Genomic DNA, 27251 nt, shown 5'->3' with positions numbered 1-27251 from the left:
GTCACAAAGTGCTGATTACACACATGACAAGCCCCACTTCCTGCTTGCCTTGCATTCTGGGGCTTTCAGGCCTTAAGAATCCCTTTACCAGGCTTCCTCTCTTTTCCCCCTCCTCTCACTCCTGTCCTCCTCTGTCTTCTCTTCTTTTTCCCTGGGTTGAGCCTGTGGCGCTTTATCGCTTCGTTCCCATACGGGCTATGAATCGAAACTGCTGACTTTTGGCTTCTGCCGGAATCACCAAGCGTCTGGTTGCAAGGTTTTCCAGATTGTGCATAGTTACAACTCCTGCTATATCCAACCACCCTTCTCTTTAGTAAACAGAGTTCTCTATCAACAAATGCATTGAGCTAACTCATACTAAGTGGTATGTGACAAAAACCTAGTCTTTGATGTGATTTAAATGGATCAACATTCCTTCAGCCTGCCCTTTCAGAGCATGTAGACAGACACGGGTTAGTGATTTACTCATCCCTATTCATTTGCAAAACTGGAAAACATCTTATGCTTGAGTTTTGCTGTTTCCATGCTAGTTTTTGATGAAATCCACATTGCCATATTGATTATGTTCTCCCCCCTGATGTTCATCAAACTCGCTAAAAAGAGCAAATGAAAGATGAAAATGTTGTCTATTTATTTCTCCTTCCCCTACATACACCTGATTAATAAGTCTAAAATTAGATAGTATCTTATGGAGCAAGTAATACTTACATGTTACAGGTTTCTGTAAAACATCTGTTTATATCTGAGATGTTCCCAAGTGGTCTTAGTGTTCCACATGTCTTATTAATGGTGAAGAAGTTACCTAACCTTATATATTCATACAATGACTGTTGACTATGAAATTACATCCTGTATGGTATAATTGATTTAGAGACTGGATAATGAAGCTGTGACATGAAATGTCACATTTTGCTGCAGCTTTAGTAAATCCACTCATTATTATTCTGTAACATTTACATTTTATCTGACTCATAAGATCATTTTTATGACTTTTTCCCTCCACATTTAAGTAAAGTAATAATGAGAATGTTTATGCCTGTGTGGTCTGTGTTCAGTGAGACATGCATGGGTCTGTTAATTTTGTGTTCATCGTCATTTCTTAACGATATATTTCCAGCAGCATATTATTCTAGTAAAGATATGTATGCCAGTAAATGCTGTAAATGACTTGTTTTGATTGAATTTGCTGACATTTTGCTCTTTGATGGTTGATTATTCTTAGAATTGTAGCACTGATTGCATCTCCACTCGCATTGTCTTTCTCCCTCTAATTAATCAAATCAAATGTCTGCATATTTTAAGACTAATTCCCTCATTCTTCCATTAGCTTTCATCAATCTTGGGTGCCCCTCTGTTCACCTTCTTTCTGTCTTGTGGTTGTTTTGTGCCTCTATGTCTGCATTATTTTGTCAGAAGTGTTATCTTTCTGTTTTTACTATGCCTACTACTCAGCCTTCCCTCCATGGAGCACCTCCACATCCCTGTCATTCCCATCTGTACCTTCACCCTCATGATTTTTATTTTGGTCCCACCATTCCTTTAGGCCACCAACCTGGCTCCCTCCTCCACCAACAATGCCACCCTTTCCTTTGCAAGTCCTGATGTCTCCATACTTAACTACCAATCTGCACTCTACCAGCCCTCCGCTGCGTCCATGGCAGCTGTGGCCCAGAGGAGCATGCCTCTGCAGCCAGGGGCTCCTCAGCTCTGCGCTGCCCGGCCTGACCCCTTCCAGCAGGCGCTCATAGTCTGCCCACCAGGTTTCCAAGGTAAGGAGGCCTTTGCAGTTAATGTGCATTTGCATATATGGCTAGAATGTGATTATGTATTTGTTCCACCAGTTGTTTAATATGTGTAAATTATCTGATCTCTTTTCGGTAATTTTACAGATGCTGTAGTGTGTTTGTGTGCAGGTGACAGTTATGGTGGGCTACTGATATACTTATATTGACATTCTTTGTATATGTGCCTTTTTATATGCACAGGGCTGCAGGCATCCCCTTCCAAGCACACTAGTTACTCTGTGCGGATGGAGAATGCTGTTCCCATAGTGACGCAGGCCCCTGGTGCCCAGCCTCTGCAGATTCAACCTGGCCTTCTTACACAGGTAGGAAGAGATTCAAGCGTCACAGAGGGTGAACTGATAGTTATTTGGATCTCAACGAGAACAGTGCCTGTCAGGAACATTTTTAAACTTTGAACTGCTCACATTCAGACTAAACTCCCTGCATTCTTTTGTATTTATGTACTTTTTAAAAAAAAAAAACCTCACTAATAATAGTCCATCGATGGAAGAAAGAAATCCCTTAGTGTTCAAGGGCCCTGCCGCTGCTGGCAGGTGTTTCTTCCTGAGTGCATTCAGGCAACCTATCCTGTGCATTATCACCATCTCACCCCCCACCGACCCAGCTCTCCTGGAGGCAGAGGCTGCCACGGTCTGATGCACTCAAAGGCAAAAGTCACTCACAAAGAGAAGGCCTTTAACCGAGCTCACTCAGTGGGGCCAGAATATAGCTGCTAACATGCAGTTGTTTCATGGAACAGAGAGCAACTGTCCATTACTCTCACTGCACACACACCGACTGCAGACTTCCATTGTCATCACATCTTTGTCCCTATGGAAATTTCCGTGAGGCCTTAAAATATCCCTGAGAATCCAGGGAGTTTGAAGCGCTCCCTTATCTCCAGTTAATCATCCAGTAGGCAGCCAGGCAAGTAGCAAAGCTCTACGTGTATGTCTGTGCAGATGCCTGTGTTTCTATGGTGGGTTAATCTGTCAGATACCAAATGGTGATTAGCTCCACGGCTGCTTCCAAGTCAGGCGCTCAAAATTACAGGCCTCAGAGGATCCTCAGAGGTCAGGGAAAGCTTGACTGAGGCACATCATAACTAGAGAGCTTACTGCATCATCAGATCTATAGACACAAAAGATCTAACAAAACATTAATAGCAAATCAAGTCAAATAATTCTGTCTTAGAGAGGCATTTCTGTTGCATTAATTAATTGTGTATCACGCATTTACACCATGCTCTGCAGGTGTCCGTTGTAACCTCTGTCTGCACACATGTTAAACACAGACACGCAATAGTTAACATAAGCAGATGGTTTATACAGGCCAGTGAACAGCTCACCTAATAACTGGCTGCGTGGTGAGTGTACTTCTCTGTGTTTATTCCTTTACTGTGGGAGGTCTCACAGGCGTGACTGAGTGGTGCTTGACTCTTGGTTCTGCAACCTTATCCGTTCACTGTTCACTGTCACCCATGCACCCATTGCGCACTTTGGACATATTCGAGTTTAACCCCTGAGCACCTGGCTGCACAGAGAGAGAGAGCAGTGAAGGAGGCTCCAAGCTGGGAGGAAGGGAAACCAGTGGGACCTTTATCTGGAGCAGGAATGCAGAAAATGTGGAAACAATTGGGGAGTGAGAGCATGGGCTTTGTAAGCCCTGAGGTGACAAAGGGTTTTCACCCAGAGAGTGTAGGTCACAGTGGGAGGTGGTGGGCCACTGATAGTGATGGTAGGCTCTGAGAAGAAAGAAAACAACCTCTTAACTGGGTTACCATTTCAGGGCAGACAGGCTGGTTACAAAACACAGACGCCTCGTGAGAAAGGCATGTAGAGTGCCGGGAATGGAGATAGAACAAGGAAGTGGAGGAGCAGGAGATGGATGGATGTATTAGAGTCTCTTAATGGCATGTTGATAAAAGGCCTTGGATGTGGTCTTAGATGCATAGACCATCTCCAGCTTCAGAATGTTCCATTAGAGATGTCAGTCATCAGCTCAGAGACAAGGCAGCCCTGTTGCAGGGTCCAGTGCATCAGATGCCCCCTGCAGCACTGGACTCTGCAACCACCCTCTGACAAAAACAAATAATTCCATAGTCATGACATCAGGCTATAAAGCAGCGCTACTTTATATCAGAGTTAATGGAAAAAGACTAGAGTTAATGGAAAAATAAAAGTGAAGCTAATGATAAAAAGGTGCCGCTGCTGTATGCACACATTAGCTGCTCAGCAGTTTTATACAGTTTTGTGCCTCTTTTTTCTCTGCCTTTGTTTTTAAATGTGTATGTGCTGCACCTCATGCTTATTCCATTGTAAATACATGTGCAAATGGCATTAAAGGAACAATTAATTAGCCCTGACATTAAAGTACTAATCAATAGAACTGCATTAAACTATTAGGGCTACACACAGTAACACACAAACGCATTTAGGCATGCATGCACACATACTCATCTCAGCACTTCTTGGGGCACATTGTGCTGACTAGTCCTCCTGTTCTGCCTCAGAAATACAATGTAACCTCACTCAGAGCAGTTTGAGTAGTGAGAATTTAATTATATATCGTAGGATAATTTGACTCAAGTCAAACACATAATCACACTAACATCAAACACAGCGACACACACATATGTGCTTATAGGCTCAAATGCAAGCACACAAAGAAATTACTTGCTGTAGCTTTATTAAGTCCAGGTCTTCCTGTATCTCTTTCGTGGTTGGATGTCTACTTTAAACTGGTTGAGTTTAAATTATTTTTGCCCAGCAGCTGGTTTTAACCTGCTATTGACACCTTTAAACTAATCAGCAAAATTAAACAAGTTTCTTTTGTTCGTGCACTTATATTTGAACAAAAAGATGGCAAAAACAAAATTCCAGGTAACTTTGCTGACTGTGTTAGATTTTGTTCTATAAAATCATTGTTTGGCTGTTTTATTAAATGGCAGCTGTCTCTTATTCTGTGTCTGCTTTTTCTGACCTTTATATCTCTGTTCTCTACGTTCTCCTTCCACAGCAGGCCTGGCCCAGCGGCACTCAGCAGATCCTGCTGCCTCCAGCATGGCAGCAGCTCACCCACACCTCAGTACAGCATGCCACTGTCATCCCCGACTCCATGAGCAGCACACAGACTCTCGCCAACTGGAGGTCATCAACACTGCACTTTTTATTTATTTATGGTTTTTTTACATTTACTTTTAAAACTTTTATCCAGGAGAGAACTGAATGTTGCTGCCCTCAATTTTTTAACTGAAATTTCTCTTAAGGATTCACCTAGAACAGATATATCTGCTTGGCGTGTTATAAGTATCAAAAGTAAATAACTTTTAAAACAGTATATCATATTTAAGTCCCGAGGTGACTTCAGATGTCATATCCTTTACTTTCTGTCATACTTTTACTTTCCAAATTAGCACCAGTGCTTTTACAGGAAGATTTACCTCATATATATATATATATATGTACATTTGGAAACACCATGCAGAGTGTAGCCTATAGCCTGTCACTGCAACAACTTGATAGCGAAAACAGGCTATCTGCTGGGAGATAAGGGGAAGGCAGGTTTATCATTTTTGTGTATGATGGGCTGCTGGGGCAATGTATGTTTAGATTCATTCTGAGATGTCCGTCTATGACCAGACATGCCCCTCCTTGTCTCTTCCTCCCTTCCTGTCCAGTGGCAGCTCTGTAGTCCTCAGAGAGAAGATTGGGAAAGTGTCGCACTTCCTCTGCAGAGCTATCGCTCCACAGCTGCTGGTGTCAGCTCCTCTGCCCTCCCTCTTTGCTCCCTTCGTATTATCTCTCTTCTGTTCAATCTGTTTAGAAAAGTTAGCTGCTGCCACCCACTGGCCTCTGTGGGAAATGCTATTACAATCTTTCTTATTCCCGATCACATTTTTTAAAATTTTATTGACTGTTATCAGTGTATTTTTTTATACACTGCCACTTTATTTGCAGTTTCTTATTGCTTTCAGTGTATGGTAACAACAAATTGTGTTATATTACAGGAATTCCCACACTCATGGGGGCCATTATAATCCCATCATGCAGCAGCCGGCCTTGTTGGCTGGCCACGTTACGCTCCCATCCAACCAGACACTCAATGTGGGCGTGGCACATGTTATGAGGCAGCCTTCAACCAACAACAATTCCTCTTCCAAAAAGAACAAACAGCATCAGATGTCTGCCAGGTACTTACACACTCAACTCAGACTGGCTGTAAAATGTCAACGTGGCAGCTAAAAATCACCACCACAAGTCATTTCTCTTAATATTTAAGTCTTAAATCTTCAGCATCAGTGTATTTGTTCTCCCTAATCACTCATGCCCATTTCTGTCTTTCTATAAGGAACGTGTCAGCCTACGAGGTGTCATCCTCTCAAGTGGTGCTGTCTCCACAGCGCTCCAAGAGGGTGAAGGAGAACACGCCCCCACGTTGCGCCGTGCTACAGAACGGCTCATCCTCCAACTGCCCGCCCATCCAGGGATGTGGGGGCGGAGGATGGGGGGCTAATGAAGCCGAGCAAGCTTCTAGCACCACGCGTGACCATCAGCACCAGCATCATGTACCCAGACAGACCATCATCATCCCTGATACGCCCAGCCCTGCAGTCAGCATCATCACAATCAGCAGTGACACAGACGAGGAAGATGACCAGAAACAAAACAATGGGTCGGTTGTGGTTTTGGGGGATTTATGTGGTTTTGGGGGATTTTCATGTTATGATTAGTTGCTAGTGATAGAAGAGAAGCTTGTTATTATTACAATATGAAGTTGCATCATGAACCACAAAGGGCAGTAATTTTAGGTCAGACAAGATAAATAAAAACAGGCTGTTTGAAATCACAGCATGCATCTACTTTAGCTGGAAAAATAAATGTTTTTTGCTATTATCTTTCTTCTTACTAGTTCTGTGTTCTTTTACATTAAATAAACATTTTCGGGGGGGACTCTTAGTGTTTCTGGGAGAAGATGACTGTGTGACTGTAGGAGGGTGATTTAATTTGAGATCATAAAATGCTATCTGAGTTCCCAGAGTAATCTGTGGGGAAAAAGAAGAAGAGAATATGTTCTGTTGACAACACCTTAATGTTGGCATATGCAATGAAGTAAGAACAGGAATGGACAGATGTGATAATAACAGCAGAAATATACCTTGTACAAACTAATCAGGTGTTTTGACCTCACAGTAATACATTTATTCAATATTGAATAGTGGTCAATATTCTACCACAGGATATATGATGACTGTTAAGGTAGATCTGGGAAAATGTATGTACCTATTTGTGTTATGTTTATTATTGCATTTTTTCCCCGCCAGTGTAATGTCAAACTAGAAATTCCTCCCTGAGGCACAAACAAAATACCTCCTACTTATCTAAAATGGTTTTAAATGATTCTCATACAAATTGATTTAGCATTCAGAACAACTAACTTCTCTCTGTTCCCCTTCTGTTTTTTTCCAGCTCGTCTTCTAAGCAGAGAAAGAATGTTATCAGTTGTGTGACAGTCCACGATTCACCAGAGTCAGACTGTTCGAGCAACAACAGCCCCTACACTTTGGAGTCAAGACCTCCCAACAACAACAGCTACGATACAAAGACCACCATCCTGGACAACTACAACAATGGGAACCCTCGCACCATCATCATTCCGCCTATGAAAACACAGAACAGTGAGGTCCCGAATGAATGTGAGCGCCTGATGCCAGGTAAAGGACGCAGCTTTTCAAAAGGTCAGCCTTCTGCAGTAACTGATTACTGATGTGTTTTTAGAAGCAGTATTAAAGGAGACATATTATTTCCTTTTTTCACAAGTTTATACAATTTCCTGAAGATTTAATGAAGTGTCTGTGACGTGCTTTTTAAAATAATAAGGACAGAGAGTACCTTTTCAGCCAATAGTTTGTACTTCTCCTTTGAGATGAATAGTGATCAGTAATCCATGCTGAAAATTATAACTTTTTGTGTGAGGAGACAGTTGAAAGTCTGAGAGGCCACTAACTCCATGTTGCTTACATTGGTACTGATCCCTCTTTCAGGCACAATTTCTCATTTGAACAGTAAAATTAAAAATCACGTCGTAACTCTTCTGTCACATACATGCTTCATGAGCTGTCAGTTCTCTTCTCTGTGTTTGGTTTACGTTTTTAGAAGCTAATGTTAAAAAACTTGGCTAACTTAAGCTGATGTTTGTGTAGCATTTATTGATAAATGGGAAGATGGATTTCCAAGCCTCTGATTTAAAAAAAAAAATTGAATGTCTGTTTAAAATGGGATTTTCAAGTGGGTATATAAACCATGAGACAAGTACTGGTAAAGCTTTGTAAGCTAACGTAAGTTAACGTGAACTATATACCTGCTGATGATAGTTGAGAGGCTGATGCAGCATGATTTGAAATTAAAATTGGGTGAAGATTTTACGTAAACTTTCCCCACTGGGATCAATAAAGTTTATCTTATCTTATCATATCTTAGATAAAAATGAGGAGGCTAAATAATTGTACTCTGTGCTGACCATGTGACACAGAAATCCCCTGTAAATCTAAACCACTTATTTAATGAGATATTTTCAAATGAAGGGAGACTTAATGAAAGTGCCAGGGCTGTGTGTTTTGGAGTTTTTAAGTTGGTGTCAACTTTAGACACTCAAATGTATTGTCTCAAGCATGTAAAAAGTATCTTTTTTTCTTATCTGGTCTTTTTTAACTCTGTTTTCCAGTTAACCAGACCTCTGTCTTCTGCACAGATGGAGTGAATCATCAGAATTCAGCTTACAAGTTTAAATCCTCCATTGGATTGGCATCTGGCAATAATCACTTACCAGGGGGTGTAACTGGAGGCGGATCCTACCGACAGCAGCGCTCAGGGCCACACCCACTTCAGCAGCAGCCTCTTAATCTTAGCCAGGTATGATTAGACATGAGTCATCACTGTGAGTGATGATGTGTACTAACTTTTTACAGCCCAGAGTTAGATGAGACAACGTGCTGTTTCTGGCAATAAATATGTAGCTAACAAAAAAATCAGTCCACCAACATTACAAAATCTCTTTGATCTCTTCCTCCTCCAGGCCCAGCAGCACATGGTAGCCGAGCGAAATGGAGGACATCGGCGCCAGCAGGCCTACATCACCCCCAACATCGCTCAAGCCCCATACTCCTTCCATCACAACAGCCCCTCTCACACAGGCAATGTTCACCCACACCTGGCAGCCACACACCTGCCCAGTCAGCCCCACCTCTACACCTACACAGCACCTGCTGCTCTGAGCTCCACCAGCACTGTGGCCCACCTGGTTGCATCACAGGGTTCAGCACGCCACGCAGTCCAGCACGGAAGCTACCCCCCAAGCATCGTCCACCAGGTTCCAGTCAGCATGGGCCACCGTGTGCTGCCCTCGCCCACCCTGCACCACAGCCAGTACCAGGCTCAGTTTGCCCACCAGGCCTACATCAGCGCCTCCCCTGCCTCCACTGTCTACACTGGATACCCGCTGAGCCCCACCAAGGTTAACCAGTATCCTTACCTCTAGAGAAGACACTGACTGACACTGGAGATCCTGACCCAGCGCTGCTGCTTCCCTCAAACCTCATCCCGCCCTGAGCCCCCATCAACATCCTGAACATCCTCTCCTCGACCTCAGACATAAACAGAGACAGAGGAACATGCAATCCTCATGAAACTGTCATGTATCACTTGAAGAAATAACAACAGAGAGAAAAAGAAAAAAATATGATTCACAGCCACTCAAGAAGGGAAAGATGGCTGCTGAATCTCAGAGGGGTACAGTTCAAGTTCTCTTTTAATTTTTTTTTCCTTTTGAAAGGGCCAGTTTTTGCTTTTATTTGCCTACACTTTGCTTTACCTTATCAGAAAAATTATGTCTCATTAATTTTACAGGGAAGTTTGGAGCCAGCGTTTTGGGACAGTGGAGGTTTTCTGATTTGTTGTCTTTTATTTCCCCTTATATATTTGGGAAGTGACTGTTGAACAGGGGTTACTGACTGGAAGTCTGGAATCCCAAGGGATTTGGGACAAGGTGAAATACGGAAACCTGCTGCTCTTCAAAGAAAAAAAAATAATGATGGCCTTGAACTGTCTTAGTATTTCCAAATCATTCATGGTGTGGGGAGAAAAGAGAGGCAACTCCACCCACTCCACTCTTCTCCAGCAGAGGAGGCTACTGGAAATATAACCAACAGAAGACAACAAACTTTTTAGTGTATTTATAGATATTTTTCCTTTATGTTTCACCTTTATGATACTTCAGTTTTAGCTAGGTGTCTTAGCTGGGCCCCGTTCTTAGAATGTAGCAGTCTGCACCTGTTTTTTTTCTTTCCCAATACCAATAGATTTATTTGTTCCTCTTTTTTCAATGTGATTGCACAAAGTGGTTATAATAACATAGGCATGTACAACGTGATTGTCTGTGTGTGCTACTGTCAGCCATGCGTGTGTAGTCCATCTCCTCAAAACCCTCTTCAGTCTTTAGGTTTTGACCATTGTTCCCTTGTAGTGCCTTACAGATTTAACGACACAGTTTACTTGGCTTGGATCCTGAAAGCCACAAGAGACTAAAGCTATACTTAGAGAGACATGTTTCCCCTGGTTTGACATCCTAATCAGGGCAGTTGTAGCTTTCTTCCAGGTGTAGGCTCAGTCCTAGCTGTTTCTTGCCCATAATGACAGCATACCATAGATGATGAAGATTGAAGTCAGAGTAGATATTACGCTGAGCTATTTTATTATGTGTGCATGAGATAACTTGCCTGGGGTACTTAACCAAAGTTCTAGATAAATTCTTGTTACATTTGTTCTGGTAATTCATGTAAATATGAAAATGTACAGTTTAGCTGTAACTGTAAACCTCTATCACAGTGGCACCTGAAATGTGACCGTAGTTAGGACTTTATTTGTTCCTTTTGATCACACAAGGGAAATGTGTGTCATGATTAGAGAGCAAAGATGTTAGCTCAGTTTTCATGTACAAGGTATGAGTTACAGTATAATGTTTGAGACACAACAGAGGTTGGTTTTTGTCAAGGTTAAGAGCTAGTCCGAGAGAAGGGCCTGACAGAAAGTGATTGTTGCCATGAGGGTTATTTCTGTGAGGCCAGAGATAGCCTGGCTGCAGCGAAAAGACAGAGTATGAAGCAGTGTTTGAGAGAGATACTGTGTAGGCAGGAGTTAAGGGGCTGGTTGAAAGCGTAGGGTCAGCTGATGGAGGGAAACTCTCTATATTCAATGGGACTAAAATGGTAGTAAGTTGGCAATGAGCAGGTTGATAGTAACACTGAGCCCAGGTGGTTGGTAGGAGCCTCATGGACACTACCTCACCTGAATGCACACTTCAAATTTTGACATTCTTTTGTTGTTGTCTTTTGTTGCTGTTCATTTTTCTCCTACAAAGATCACTGGAGGTTAATTTATTGAGGTTCGGGCAGCATTATAGAACTGCAAAAAGAGAACAGAAGGGAAATGATACAGCGTACACCTGGAAGGGCGCCTTGTGGATGGCTTGTTACCACTGTCCATTTGTCTTCGAACCAGGTACACCACAGACATTGCCACGCCAACCAGATGGGATACCTGAACACTTAGAGAACCAATAGGGCTGTTGCTTTATGTGTTTGCTGCTTGATTAAACTGATTTAATTTTCTTGTAGCCGATAATACAAATAATCCCCCCTGTTCATTTGAGCTATTGAACATGGGCACATCAGAACTGCTGATGGTTTAGTGAAAGCCTTTCCCTCCCCTGTATCTTATGCCATAGTACTTGCATTTGAAGTGATTTTCTTTTTCTTTTTAACTTAACATTATCTTGAACTTTTTGACATGGCTGTAGTACATGTTGTGTTTATTTTTAGAGATTGTTGCAATAATTCTTGTGGATGTTTTATCAAAGTGTGAGTGTGTTTTTATTATATGTCCAGCTCGTTTCTATTTTGTAACCTGGGGGTTGTTGTAAAGTAATATTTAGTATTCTGTGGAGGTGGGTGCACCTGTGTAAAGTGTTGCAACACTGCTGAGGATAGAAAGTGGTGAGTTGATGATAATCCACCGGGGCCCTTATAAATACTTATTTAGCTTGAGGGTGCAATGCCCAGGTTTTAAATCCAACAGTCCCTCGATGGGCCCCCGGAGTTGTCTTTCATCCTGGTACTCTCCTCAAAAACTCTCCACTCCCCATCAGCTCCAGCATGAAAGCCTTGGGTCAAGGCACTTGAAGATGTGATTACATAGTGCGTTGCTTGTTACATCATTTGTCTCTGTTCTATTGTTTTCTTTTTATTCTGTTTTATCTTCTTTATTTCTTCTGGGTCACTGAGGCCTAAGCACACACACATAAGGGAGATGATTTTCCATTGGATTCTTTTGGCTCCTCTGTTATGAGACAAACTACTGAAACATTCCACTGTTTGAGGGAATATAGCGTTACCCATGCTACAGTACACTGCTGTCCTGTCCCCACTCTTGTCAGCATGGGGATAGTGCTGTCACACTCAAACTTTTTTGCTCGTCCCACCAAAGAATTTTAACAGGTTGACCATGTACAGCACAGCACAGCATAGTACAGTACAGAACAAGCAATCCTCCACAGCATTGCAGAACAGACAGGCAATAACTTCTGGTCTCATCTTTAAATGCTTAACAAGTGATTTTGAGGATGTGTTGTTTTACCACCATGACATACACATATGTAAAGAACCTACAAAATGCACAGTGAGGATTTAACATACATTATGCGTACAGCACAGTAATTTCTGTATGCATGAAAGCTATAAAAAGACCTGCAATTTGTTTTAAAGCTTTTTTTCTGTGTAATCTTTTCAGTTTTGTTTCATTATTCCTCCTATCTAGCCCCCATTTAGACTGAATCAATTATGAATAATTATTTAGCCTCTCTCCAAATTTTGTTGAAAGCCAGTTAGTTTTCTGTTGTTGATCTTTTAGCTTTATTCGTGTTGTAAGTAAATTAATTTTAACAAAAAAAAGTTGTTTCACAAGAGTGTGCCATGGAATAGAATGACCTGTCAAATGAATTAATCAAAAATGTACCAACTATACCTTTAAAACCATGGTCATCTGCACAAAATGAATGTAATATGTAACCCGACTACATTTGAAATGGCTTTAGATCTTTCTCAGTGGGTGACCATTTAGTCCAATCCTTCACCATTTGTGGCCATGCATGATGCAATAAATATACATCTGATCTCCAGCAAAATCCCATATGAGAATGATAATGTAAAAATTGCCACTATCCTCATGATTAGGGGATATCCAATGATCATTATTTTCTCAAATGAAACATCCAGTTCGGAGAAACCCTGTATGTTCAACCTTGTGGAAAATAACTTGATGTGTATGATACCTTTGTCATTGTTTCTGTTTCACATAAGCAACATTTTGTGTTTTATGATAAAAAAAGGGGAATCAGAAATGTGAGCATTAATGTAGATCGAGTGACCTTACAATTACCAAAATGTGCTTAAGTAGTGTGTAAAAATGTTCAGTGTTGCTGAGGTGACTATCGCCTCCCCAGCTAGCAACTTTATTGTTAAGTACTGCCTTCCAAATAACCAACAATACCTCCAAAGCTTTAAGGGGACATTTGAATTAGAGAAAACTAAATAAGGCAGCATCTCCATCTCTTTATATGAACCCTGTCATTATCCTGTGAAATGCACTCAATCTTCCAATTTTGCTCATAGTGTTATTGTGCAAACTACTCTTCCTGGAGCTTTGGAAACACTCATAAACATTCCTGAGAGCAAGACACACAGTGCTACATTAATCATCTTCAAGTAAACTCCTGTAAGTGGACAAAGCAAGTGAACAGACAACCTGCAACATCAATCCACACACTTTTGCGGCATAAATTGATCAGCTAAGCCGCTGCTGCTTCTCAAAGTTCAAAGGAGTTACAGACAGGTGTGAGGTGGATAAGTCATGTGTTGATGAACTCTCAGTCAACAGAAAATTTGTAATCTAATTTCACAAGCATTCTTAAAGCCCTATAGGATATGACTTCTCTTTTCTTCTGTTTAACCTTTGTTAAGGGGATCTGCTCCTTTTGCTGGCTATTCTTCTGGGGAATTCAGGGTGGGGTGGTCATGGTTTGATGCCATTGGTGGTAGGGGGTGTCATCTTATTGCAACATATGAATTTAAGAACCAAAACTGATTCAAATATGATTTCCCTACTATCTTCAGCCGCCACTAAATTGTGTTAAACCAGGTTAGATCATGAATTGCTTTGTACCTGCTGATTTCTTTAGTTTGCTATGTTGTAGGTAACATAGATCCCGATTTCATAACTTAGAAATACACCATCTAGTTTCATATTTCCAATTTTAGATGTTTTGCTTGGAAGATCATTTTTTTATGGCGATATCTGGAAGTGGTAGACCAAAGCTACCTTCAAGGCCAGATTGTCTTTTTTTCACCACAAAAATATCCATCTCAAGCTAGATATCATGTCAAAGTCACCGTCCGGTTTGGGGTTTTCAATAATAGTAAAATAATAAATTAGTGATAAGTAGGTAAATAGCTAACGATAATCCAATTTAACATTTTCTAAGGACCTAAGAGTGCATCAAACCCTGGCCCCCTTTTTGTGTCCATTGCTGTATGGTTTCTCAATGTTGTAAAATCTCATTCTTTGTCAATGAAGCTAATGTGTGCTGCAGTATTTCCTAGTATACTTCTCTGTTTATCGTCTATTCTTAATTAATTTTGTTTTTCTTGGGGTGTGATGTCTCATTATTTCAATCTGTTGATGTAGCGTTCTATGTATCCCCTGTTCCTTAGCCTAATATTATCAAGTATGTTATAAGAATGGATATTTTACTGGCTTTATAGAATGTTTAAATAAATATAATAATGACAATAAGAAAAAGGATTAATTAAACCTAACAATTTGAGTACTTGCAACTAAGCGCTTGTGTTTCCATTATGATGTTGTGTGCTTCTCTTAATCATTTTCGTTGTAGAAAAATTGAGTGAATTTATATTAGGCTTCGAAAAAACTAATAATACCATTGTAAATTTTACAGGAGGGTTTTAACAGACAAACAGCTTCATCAAATAGAAGAATATAGTTATTTTATTTGTCCTCTTTACTAACTGTAGGGTGAGAAGGGGCTTGCGTTGTGGTGAACTATGTTATAGCTTGTTATTCACTGTTACTTTTGATCATTTTTTCGGTCTCCGAGGTGAATCGAGTTATTAATGAGAATTTGTATGCTCACATATGCATATTGTATATGTGTAGAAAATGTAATCACACTTTGTCTTGGATTTACATTAAACTGTTAAGTCACGGCACCGGGCTCCTGTTTTTGTGCTGGGGTGTATGTAGTGTGCATGTGTGCTTTAGACTGCTTTTGTGTGCCTATAAGAATAAAACTCTTGTAAGCCTCAGAGAGATATAAGTTTGCAATGTTACACAAAGGCAATGATGTTATATCTCTAAAATATTAAACTGGTTTGACACTCATTTAGACATATAAGAGTTGAAGCAATTTGAAGCAGAAAATCTTCTTGAAAGTGAAAGTAATCAAAGTGACACATCAGAAGAACATATCCTGATGAAGTGGCCAATTTAAATAAAAGAGCTAAAATTGTTCTTTCATCGATATAATTTAACAATATACATATGTTAAATCAATATTTAACGAGGCCACTTTCTGAGAGTGCACCAGCTCTCTCTAGTCATGAGAATTTTGTTTTTCTACTTGGCAAAGATTGTTCCAAGTGTCTTTCTAAGGACTTTACCATGTGTACCAAGACTCCCCGCTCTTCTTGTCACTGAAGAGAGTTCTTTATGACTGGCTGTATGAATGGGTTTGTTGTCAGCCTGCAGAATGAATTTGGGACCAAGTTTATGCCACTCTATGTTGAAGTTGCATGACAGCCTACATCATCTAAAAAAAAGAGAAGCATCTAAAGGCCAAACACAGTATAGTATTTTACATACTCCTGTAACATTTTACATCAGCATGCATATTCATCTATATGCATGATATAACATTGTACTGACACGAGGGGGCAGTATGTACCAACATATTTACACGCTGAAACTGGCGTGATTACAGTGTGCTGATTAACTCTTTTCTTTTCAAGCACCTTGTCATGCGCGATTTTTACAAGCTGCAAAACCAGGTCATAGCTTGGACGGTGGGATAAATGTATAATTTGGATAATCTACTTTCTCATAGAAATGCAATAAACTGCAAAATAAACGAGGCTCATTATTTGTCCCTGTCCCGCATTAAGTCTTAAGGCTGCCCTTTAACACACTTACAAATGTCGATGAAAATGTAAAATTAAACACATAGGTGTATAAAGTAGGATATAGCAATAAATAAGCAGCCTCGCCTGAAAGGTTTACTTCAGTTTCCCAATTAGGTCAAGCCTACTCAGCCAATAAAAGAGCTGACACGAATTTGTCCATCCGTAGTGCCTCACTACATGAGGCAACGTTGCCGTGGAAGCCACAGACGCCAGTCGAGTGGGACCAACCTAATATTAAAAGCCCACCCTGACGGAAAAGCGCCTCAGCCAATCAGAGTGCGTCTAGGTATATTATAAACTAATCAGATCCGTTGGGGGCGGGGCTAACCCAATCCTCAGGACAGGAGAAGGTAACAGTTACCAAAAGAGTGTCAGATCTAAAGCAGCCACCAGATCGTGGGTTGCACGTTTACAGTGAAATAACTTGAAACGCTGGCAGGTGGTTAAGTAAAGGCTAATGACAGAGCTCCAGACCCCATTTTATTCCATCTAAGGATATTTTCTCCTCACCCCCACAAAGGAATTGACTGAGTCGGAGCTCCCTTTTTGGGGTAAGTCTGTGTGCGCAGCTATGAGCTGGCGGAGAAGAATGGCAGGGGGACAGGATCTGTGCTTTATAAGCTAGCTTTGGAAGACATATAAAAAAGTGCGTTTGCTAACCAGATTTTAGCATTATGCAGGGACACTCAAATAAGGGATGTAACCTGCTTTGTGTAGCTTTATGAAGAGCCACATGACCGCTAAGCTTGCAAGTAACGGGACGGGATGTAGGACAAGGGACTGAACTGTGTCATGATGAGACCGCTGAGCAGCGCGGCTGTAAGCTAGCACTCACAGATGAGGGCTGTGCTGCTGCCTTATCGACCACGCGACAGTGCGTGATTGTCCGCTTTGTGCAAACTAAGTTTGGGAGTGCATCAGATGAAATTGTGTTTGACTGATGTTATTACATATATATATATTTTTTTTTTTTTTTTGATGAACAGATAAATAAGTAGCATATGCTTATGTGTGTCTTGTTTTTCTTCTTGATGGCTGATTTTGCTCTGAACGTCACACTTTTCTGCTCTTTTTCCTACAGCCTTTCTCCACTGGAATGACATGTTATGGAAGGAGGGGTCCTGAAGAAAAGAAGACCAAATTAAGCATCCTAAAATAACCCAAACCTATGGTCAACTCTTTGCAATGACTTATCTCTGCTTAACCGGATGAAATGCCTTGACCCTAACAGCACCACCATGGCAGGTTTAGTCTCCCCTTTGGGTTGGGTAGTGATGCTTAAGGCTCTTTTACATACCCAACATGCAGTGTTTTTTGGGTTAATGGTGTTGATAACAGTGATTGCAGCGGATTCACCTGTTGCAGGTAAGAGCACGCCTTTTTCTGGCTAACACAATGTGACTCACTAATATATTCTTATTTTCTCACACCTGATGTAGATCATTGTCTCTTACTGCATCTTGTTAGCTTTGAATGGTGGCAAACACAAGGAATAGTAGCTCCAACTAATTCAGCGGATAGTCAAAATTGCAAAAAATAATCTGTTTAATATGTGAGAATGAACATAGAATAGTGTTGAAGACGGAGAGTATGGATCATGAATATTTACTTGGATTAGTTAACCTAACATAAGGACTGCATAAATTGTGCTTAACCTTGAGTAAACCTGTTGTGTTTTTATGTGCAGCTGTTTTATTGGGATACACGATTCACCTTTTAGTGAGAACAAGGTCTTAATCTTGATGGGTTTGTTTCTAGTTTGAGTTACCGTGTCTTCTGCTGAGTTTTGGGCTGAGGTGAAATCAGAAGCCTTGAGTCACGTAACCATTCTCCATCACGTTTGTTCGGTGAAGGGTCACGATTAATTATTTAGACTCTGAAGATGCCTTTTTTTTTTTCTATACAGGTTTTCGTAATCATGAACGCACATTTTCAGCAATACGTGACTCACATATAGGAGGTTTTTAGCACAACTGCAGCCTTGTTTGTGGACGACTGAGCAGCTGCGCTGGAGAAGCTGGGGGTTATTATGGGCTTTACACAAGGCCAACTTAACCAGTGACCTTCTACTTGTAAGATCGCTTTCCAAGTCTTTAAGACACTGTTGCCAAAACTTTTTTTTAAAAAAAATCAGTCATCCCCTTAAAAAGAAGTAAAGATGTGACAAATCTTTCAGAAGGGACATTTTCTGTTTGTTTTTGCCTGTGGAAACAAAAACTTCTTTGTTGGTTTACTTCCGCTTGTGTTGATTTTCATGTGAACTGTGTCAGGGCCTCTGCATGACCTGGGACAGTTGTGGTAGTCATAATGAGGTCTTCCACGTGTTTGATTCAGGACTTTCACATGAGCTGAAGCCACTTGGTCCCTGCACACAAGAGTTAAACCAAAATCTCCTAATTGCAGAAAGGGAAAGGGCCTAAATCCAGCCAGTTGATGGGTGTTTCCCTGGGATTAGATTCACTGATGCTGAAACGATCCCATCAACACCCCTCCCCCCTACACAAGTTTTAAGGGTAGCCTAAAACTCATGATATTGCATTTTAATAGGATTAAGTAGTAGAAGGCCTGAGTGAAAACCTTGGACAGGAAATCAGGAATTAGTAAATCAGAAAGCTGTGCTGATGTGGTATTTTGATGACTGTTAATGTGGGAAAACTAGTTCCCTCAGATTACAGCAGTCAATACCGCTTCTTCCAAGCTGCTTTTTAACTGATTGCATACACTATTGATATTGAGACTGAATTATTTATATTTGTGCAAAAGATATTTCCCTCATGGTTTATGGAAGTTTGCGAGCTCATAAAGCCCTTCGTACTTTCTGAGCTTTGTGTTTGATAAATGGTTTAAATATTCTGCCAAACTTGGCCCAATATGTCCAAATGATTTTACAGTGGTGCTATTAGAGACCACAGATTAGTTTCTGTATTTGCTGCGTGTTTAAATATAACTTGTTGAAGATGTTTTTATTTTTCTGGCAGTGCAGCAAAGCTTGGAGAAGGTCTCTGACAGTTTGTCATTGCAGATTCTGTTAGATGTAGGCTGACCTATATCCTCTGGTTGTCTTGCTCATTTTGCTGCTAAACAAGTATTCTGCTTGAATATTAAATGTCGTTGAAGATATTCTTTAATTCTTCAACGATTGATTTTTGATTGTCTGCTATTGTAGTTTCTATCCGTCATCTGGCTTTTGACACTTAAGTCCTCTTGCCCAGATAAAGAGCTTCTTAGGGCTGTTTCATCTCATAGATAACTTTCACACCGCCGCCTCACAGCAAGAGGGTTCCTGGTTCGATTCCCAGCTGGGGCTTTTCTGTGTGGAGTTTGCATATTTACCCCGTTTACACAAGGGTTCCCACCGGATACTCCGGCTTCATGTGTCCCTGTGTGGCCCTATGATGGGCTGGCGACCTGTCCAGGGTGTTCCCCGCCTCTCCCCCAATGACGGCTGGGATAGGATCCAGCTTTGATCACAGCTGCGTGCGCTCTGTGAGGTTTAAAGCTTTAACTGTGTATATCTTTATTGCCCTGATTGCGGCTGCATCTGTTTTTGAGGCCATTATGCTGTGGGCATGGTTACGATAGCTTCCCTGACAATAAGCCGTACAGTCAGTGCAGCACTCAGCCAGCACAACCGTGTTAAGTCATTGGCACACGGTTGGTGTTTCACCTGTTTGTCATTGCACTAATCATAATTTAAAAAAAGCCATGCATAATGAAAGCAACAGGGAATGCATTGTCACAGCTACAGTTTAGCCTGTCTCATCAGGCAGTTGGTGAAAGATTTCTCCACTGTTGTTCTGTGTTGACGAGTATCCGTGTGGCGTGACCATAAAAGGTGATGCATGAATGTGAAAACTGTTACCATGTAGTTAACAACCTGTAAACATAACCATGTATATGAATTTTAACCCTGACCATGTGTTTTAAAACTACTTGCAAGTGAGAGTGGAAAAGTGAGGCATCTTGAGGGCGACTGATGTAGAAAATGCTGCTGAAAATGTTTCCCTGCTCTCTTTTATGAGAGCCAGTGAACAAAAGCCATCGACCACCGTTCCTCCTGCTTTTCAGTGAATAAATCAAGACTTGGAAACAGTTTTTTTCCTCATGTAGCTGTAGATAAATGAAGTCATCACACAGCAACATGTGGCAGTTGAGCATCATCGCATGGCAAGAACATGGGTGGATGTGGATGTGGAACCTATATGTCTACACATAAGCTGCTTCTCCTTCTAGACAAAGGGATATATTATCAAACTGCTATTGGGGGCCAACTTGGTTATTATACATCCTGCCGTGTGATCAAAAGGGTCACATTCATCGGGGCTTTTATTTTTTACATCCACTGAAGTATACTGCTGTGGGCCAGTGTTTGCGATAAAATCCTTTAATTATTTATTTTCACATTCAAATATCAGAAAGTATAATTGAAGGCAGTTTGATTCACTGAACTTTTATCTTAGAAAATAAAATTCTGTGTAAGAATTGTGTGTCTGTGTAAGATGTATGATCTTGAATATATAATCTATAAACTATAATATACAAGATTTCCCTTTTACCACCTCATTTCTGTTACATCCAAGTGAGAAACGTTTTTGCAGTACCGTGAAATACCCTTGAAATTTTCCTCTCTCCGTGCATCACAGTGCAAGCTCAAGGCCAACAAAGTCCTTTCTAATTACCAGCGCAGTCCGTTGCCATGTGAAATCTGATCTGTGTGCGATGACAATATGGCCATTCATTATTCATTAGAGCTGGAAGGCAGTCGCAGATCAATGGGTAGAAGCTATCAAAAGCCAAACTCTGGGTATTGTTGCGCTCACCAGGCCGACCGCCTGACCAGACTGAGCTAGTGGAAAGCAGCCAGGAGCTGATCCTGCCTGTCTACTGACTGGCTTGTCCCAGCAAAATTTTGGCTCTGTTTAGAGAAGAGGAAGCTGGTCTGCTGGTCAAGGGTGGGTCACTGGCAGCAGTCTGATGTGTTAAAAAACGCTCCTCAGTGTGAGTGATGATTAAGTCCATTCATTCCAGTGTCTGGTACCGTTTTTTTTATTTTTTTAAAGCTGCAGCGTCTTCTTTTGTTTCCACTCGTACCTGCATCATAGTTGTCGGCTGTGAAGGTACCATAGTGGGGGCTTGTGAGCGGACATCTGTTTGTAATTTTCTGTACCCTTTTTTAAATGTTTTACCAGTGCAGTTTTCCGCTGGAGTTTCAGCATCCTACAAATACGACGACTGTTTTAAAACAGCGATCTTGTTTACCGGTCATCTCATTAGTATTTTTGTTGTGACATCATCAGTTATCAACTGTTTTCATCGTGCTTCTTTGCTTTTGAAATGACCCTTTTTCCCTTTACTTATGGGTGGAGTTTATTATTTATCCCACATTGTTTAGTCGTTCTGCGTCTCAGAGCAAACTCTAAATTTTCTTTGGTTTTGTCATCTTTACCCTGCTTGTAAAGTGTCCTTTTTTATGGAGAGGTGACCTGTTGCTGTAATAGCAGCTTAGAACCGAGCTGCTTCCCGACTCATCTCATCAGAAGGTTCTGCAGGCCTCCGTTTATTACAAACCGCCTGCTTCCAGTTCTTTATGCTAACAGCCTGTCGGATCTGTGAGCTTGAAAGGTGCCAATGCAAAGTTCATGATTTGACAGAAGGCAAAACCGAGGCCATATAGTACTGAGCCCAAATAACTATTTGCTCTGATGAGCAGCAGCTGATCATTTATATATTTATCCGAGCAGATGGTGCGGTTCTGCCCGGCCTGTTTTGAGCTTCTCCAGGCAAAATCATTTTGTTTTGGTCCTTTAGCATTACAGCTGTAACTAAGAACCCTAATAGTATGCACTTGGGCTTGCCCTGCACAGTCATTTCCTTTCCCATGTGATTGCTTTTAGACTGGAAAACAGCTTCCTTCCAACTGGCAGCAGAGTTTTTTACCTTACCCAGCAGGCAGTGTTTGTCAGCATAGGACCTCAAATCTGAAGAGTGGCTCGTGGGAGGATTGAGACAAAGTGGAAGAGGGTGCTGAGTGATGTAGTCCTCTGTGCCTCTCTGGTTACAAGCTTTTGCCTTCCTGTCTTTGGGAGGAAATAAAGCCTTAAGAAAGAGTAGAAGTGTGCCCAAAGTGTGCTGCATAGGCTGTGCTGGTGTTTCACTTAAACAGCACATTTGTGATCTACTATCTGGAGACTCCTCATAGTTTTTTTCAGAAAACTTTCATCCTCAAGCTCTTCAAATTATTATGGTTTTCTAATTTATTCTAGGTGACGTAAAAGTGCAGCTGGTAAGAAAAGTCAGCTGCGTCTCGCAGCTATTTGCATGTTCAGTTCAGCCTTCTCCTGTCGTTACATCGCTTCTTTTTTCTCAATCGGACTCTGTTTTACTGCTTCCCTCCCCTCCCCCTTATCCTGCTCCCCTTCTTTCTTGAACTCCCCTCTCTCTTATCTTAGAAAGTATTCCCCCGGGAAAGACAAACAAAGATCACATGAATATTTTATGAGATTTGGAGTGCAGTCACATCTTCATTCTCATGTTTGTAACTGGCCAAATCAGATTAGTTAATTAGATGAAAGCAGCCTTTCCAAGATTCTATTTATTTAAATATCTTCTTCTTATCTCTTAATGTTTGATGTTGGCTAAATCCAACAAGTGTGTAAGTGCAGTGGAAAGCAACCCTTGGATGTTTATAATAAATGCGTCCGCTCATGAGCTCAGACTTTTAGTTTTTGCTTTCATGGGGCTGCTTGAGCTTTAGCAGAGACCGTGATCCAGTTCGACTCCACTGATAAAAACAATGGAATCTTTCCCATCTTAAAAGCTTCCCTGATAAAGCAAATGTCAGCACAGTCGTATCTTGATTGTTCGACTGCTCTCAGCATGCACAGCTCCTGCCAACTGCAAAGATCCAGTCACGCAAGGGGCTCAGCTGAAAACAGAACCATGTGTGGGGTTGTACTTAGTGAGCATTAATACCCAAGAAACCATTTATTCTGTCTCGTCTTTTTCAATGTTTTCTGTTTTTGTGCAATAAGAGTGTGAGCGTGTACACATGCACGCACGTGTCTGTGTTGACTGATGTCTGGTGTTTCCCTGCTTTAGTAACTCAATTCTAATAGATAAAGTTGGGTTGTTTTAATGAACTGCCCCAAAAAATGAGTGTGGGACAGTTCAGCTGGAGCTGGATGTTTGTGGTGTCCTTTTTCACGCGCTTTTAGCATAGATGCGCTGTACCTTTCACTCAGAAAAATGAACAAAGCCATCCTCCAGATGATATCCAGACTTCACCCAGCCACTTCCATTAATTTGATGTCTTTCTCAATCTTCCAAATGCCCAAACCAATAGAATTTTGTCCTGATTTTTTTACAGGATTAAATCAAACTTTATGTCTGCAGTTCATCACCTTAAATGTATAAAAAATATATTGAATAGATTTAAAACTGTATCCAAAATTGTGCCAGTTATGTGGATGAGAATATCATTTGTTCAAAGAAAGACCTTCAAACGACAGGAATTAGCTCTGGCATGCCTTGGTCTTGTTTGCATGTGTTTTAACAAACTGGATTCACCTCCTTTGATTTTTTATTTTCCCAAAGACCAGTGAACGATTTCCTCTGCGGGATCGAGTCTGTTTCATGCACACAGTTCTTCCTGCAGGCCCTAAAAATCACAGGTTTTTTTAAACCATGTGTGCCTTGTTTACAGCAATTTTTTCTGGGATCTCTGAAACCATTTTAGAGTTTCTCTTCTCTCTCAAATCTAGATTATAGTTGTCATTAATGGAATCATTTAAGCTAGGGATGCATCGGTATCGATGCACCGATACTGTGTGTGTGTTCTCGTACTCGGTATTGATTAAAGTGTTCTGATACTACAGAACCGATACCAGTGTGACAGGAGCTTAATTTTCCTGCAATGTGTTTGTGAAAGTTGAAATGTTAACACAATATTGCACTGAACATATTTTACTAAAATGCACAAAGTGCAGTTATATTTGGGTTGAATATGCCTGAAGAAAATAAAATGTGTTTAATTGTAAGAACTGTAATGGCCTTGATTAGTACTCATATCGGTACTCGGTATCGGCAAATACTAAAAGGTAAGAACTTTAACTCGGTTTAAAAATCTGTGCTCCCTCCCTGATCATTGTTTCTCATCATAGTCACTGAAGTCATTTAAGTTTATTTTGGGATTTTTCTTCCCGCCGTATTGACACTTTTGAAACTTGTTCCTGGCTTGAAATTCCAAGTGATCCTCACTAAGGTCGGACATTTGATGCATTGTCTGTTTTTTTTTTCTAAGCAGAGCGGTTTGGTTGCATTCAGTAAGTTGCAAATCAAATAAAGGATTAAAGGATGGACTGCAGTAAATGAAACAGTTAAAGCAAGAAAGTCCCTGGCCGCTATGTTGTGAAATGTGCTGTTTGTAGACACATCCCTTATTAGCTGATATAAAAACTGAGCAGTATGACTGCCCTCTGAGGAAGGAAATCTTTACTTTCTTTAATTGTAAATAAAAATAAAAAAAAACTCAACGTAAATTTGAGCAAATACAACAGAGAAAACTGAACTTACCAGACCTGTAAACTGTAGGTTAACAGTGCTGCTGCTATTACTGTGATCCCATTAGATTCTTCCTTGTTTTATTCTTAATTCTTCAAACGTGTCAGATATTTGAAGTTTTGTCTGCCTTTACCACAGTTTCTGTGGCCTGTCCATGATTTATTTAATTGTTGGGATTTTCTAAATATACATCCGGTCAGCCACCATCAATAATAATCCTTGTCTTGTCAGAGTCCTTTTAATGTGATTGCTGGCAGAAATTCAAGCCTGGATGTGGACGTATCAACTGAGACAAAAAAAACCAGCTGAACCTGTAGAAGGGCATCTTTCTTTGCTTCTATATCAACAGAGTTAAATCTTGGTGTCTTTATTGATTTTTTTTTAGATGGCCTCGATGAGACAAAGATGATATTATCTGCAAGGTGTTGTACTTTAAAGAAAATCTAAACCCTTCACTGGCCAATCTGTCCATGTGACTGAATAATCAATGAACAGAAGCAAGATGTAGTTAAGCCAAAGATCCAGTGTAAATGACTAGATGTGCTACAACCGACAGAATGGGATCCAAGACAGAACACAGGATTGGAGTAGGAGTTTTTGCAAAGAGTTATTGAAGCACAGGAGGCGCTCTGAAGTGCAGACAGTGGCTGTGACAGAATGATTGGTTGTCAAAGACAGACACTGGAGACTGGCATGATTCATGGATACCTGGAAGGCAGCAAAAGATAACTTGTGCTGGAGTGGAGAAAAGATCACAACCAGGAAGCAACTCAACGTTAGTGTGACCAAACTGATTACAAAAAATGAGTGGAGTAAGGACCTGAGAAGATGCAGCATCTGATAAAAAGATGGAGCGCAGGACTGGAGGATCATCACCAGAGGACACCGCATGCACTCACAAGCAGGAAAAACACAGACCATAGCAAGACTGTCTCAGTTTGCAGGACTGAACTGCATTTCATGTACAATGCAGCCAAACTGGGACACCGTCATTTACAACTCATTAGCTGTGCACTTGACATTTTTGCTCTTGTGACTTGATATTTGAAGATGCACACCAGCCTTGGTGTTTAGTTTCGTGGATAGGTCTAACAATGTGCTTCCAACTAAGTGTAACACTCATGTTTCAGGGAACAGGTGGTAACGCAGCATAGTCTCTGAGACCTTTGTCAGTTTTTGTCTCTAATGTCACTGCCGGTGCAGGCTGATCTCACTCGCTCTGTGCCTGCTTATTATCTATTGCTCTGAGCCACTGCTATGCTTCTAATTGCCATTATCAACGTCACTATTGTCATCATCTCTACAATTATTTGAAATTTCACCAAGGACTTGTCAATAATAGCATTTGTCTCAATTAACTAGATACTTGTCATCCATTCATGCATGTTTATTTGTCCTAAATGTGACTACAGATTAAATAGTTTGTCACTGTTGGGGTGGGTTGAGATGAGCTGACATTTTAAGGTCATGTAAAACAGTTTGACCTCAAATATCAGCAATTTCTTTGAACAAACATGGGCTTGGCTGCCTCTGTTGGTTCTTCGTAGCATTTCTAATGATTTGAAGTGTTGACATGGTCTGTAAAATGTATATAATTGAACCTGAGGTTAGGCTGAGATTCATATTGAACCCCAAGGATTGGAAATGAGATAACCCCACAGACCAGTTTGGGCTGGGACTGAAATACCAGCCAATTCCTTTTTCTGTATTTCCTTTCTTTTCTATATGTAGTAGATCATCAGATACTGCCAGTAAAGTGAGTTTTCCTCACATTTCTGGTCAATCACTTTACTATGTGTGTCTGTTTCTTTGTGCATTTGTGTCAGTATGACCCAGCTGTGCTGCATCCCTCTGGGTTCAAAAGGTTGGCACAGAAACTAAGAAGCAGACTAGATTTTTCCCTTCCAAGTCCTTTACAGTGGGCTCTATTACAGTGACATGCTCACTTGATTAAGGTACCAGTATAGGTTATAATTAAATAGGGAGGTTTCTCCAGTGCCAAGCCAGAAGTCGTCTGCTTGTGTGACACGTTGCCCTAAATCGTACATGATGCTCCAGAAATATATTCTTTTGAGTTGATGCTTTTTATAAGTGATCTGCTCTGTCCTCTTGGTATTAAAAATAGTCTTCAGTCCCTCTCAAATGAGTCTGTGGCTGTTCTGAACGCAGCATGATTATGCAGAGGTTTTGTAAACTACAGAGAACAGCCTTTAGTCTTTAAAGCTGTTGCTGAGTCACTATAGAGAATCTCTGCAAGGCCAACGTCCAGCAGTGATGATAATGGCGTTTTCTAAAGTTTACAGTGTGCACTGACCCTTGGCAAGCAGAGTTTGTTGATGGCATATCGCCTGCTGCTTTGGTTATCTATAATCCCAAAAATAAGTGAGCACTTTAACTCCTCTCCTATAATCAGACTTTTTTTCTGGCATCAGATCCTGTGTCACTGTACTGTGGAAAGACAGCCATGTTCAAAGGTTTCTTCAAATGTCTCCCAATGAGACATTTAAACACATCAGAGATGTGATCTCATACAGCTACATGGGACTTCTACGCTGTATTTTCCATTGATTATTTATGAAATATGTCAGCCCACGAAGCCTTAC

General features: G+C 40.9%; 2 protein-coding genes across 6 annotated transcripts in view; both read left to right on the top strand.

The window, feature by feature from the left end:
• hipk2 (homeodomain interacting protein kinase 2) overlaps positions 1-15120 on the top strand; it is a 67598-nt gene extending 52478 nt beyond the window's left edge. The window contains exons 8-15 of one of the 3 annotated variants that reach the window (XM_072385433.1): positions 1544-1769; positions 1986-2107; positions 4803-4933; positions 5794-5976; positions 6135-6458; positions 7253-7521; positions 8508-8695; positions 8859-15120. In XM_072385433.1, the coding sequence (XP_072241534.1) occupies positions 1544-1769; positions 1986-2107; positions 4803-4933; positions 5794-5976; positions 6135-6458; positions 7253-7521; positions 8508-8695; positions 8859-9320 (1905 nt within the window). In that variant the 3' untranslated portion in view covers positions 9321-15120. The remainder of the gene's footprint in view (positions 1-1543; positions 1770-1985; positions 2108-4802; positions 4934-5793; positions 5977-6134; positions 6459-7252; positions 7522-8507; positions 8696-8858) is intronic. The other 2 variants (XM_072385435.1, XM_072385434.1) reach the window with 2 other exon arrangements.
• Positions 15121-16439: 1319 nt separating this feature from the next.
• The window catches only part of LOC140306829 (UPF0606 protein KIAA1549), a 34402-nt gene continuing 23590 nt past the window's right edge, over positions 16440-27251 (top strand). For all 3 annotated transcript variants that reach the window (XM_072385431.1, XM_072385430.1, XM_072385432.1), the window contains exons 1-2: positions 16440-16640; positions 17171-17454. In XM_072385431.1, the coding sequence (XP_072241532.1) occupies positions 17298-17454 (157 nt within the window). In that variant the 5' untranslated portion in view covers positions 16440-16640; positions 17171-17297. The remainder of the gene's footprint in view (positions 16641-17170; positions 17455-27251) is intronic.

The sequence above is a fragment of the Leuresthes tenuis genome, unplaced genomic scaffold (genome assembly GCF_036924035.1).
Source record: "Leuresthes tenuis unplaced genomic scaffold, fLeuTen1.0.hap1 SCAF_5, whole genome shotgun sequence".
Taxonomy (NCBI): domain Eukaryota; kingdom Metazoa; phylum Chordata; class Actinopteri; order Atheriniformes; family Atherinopsidae; genus Leuresthes; species Leuresthes tenuis.
The sequence above is the reverse complement of the archived record's forward strand: the minus strand, read 5'-3'. Positions and strand labels throughout refer to the sequence as shown.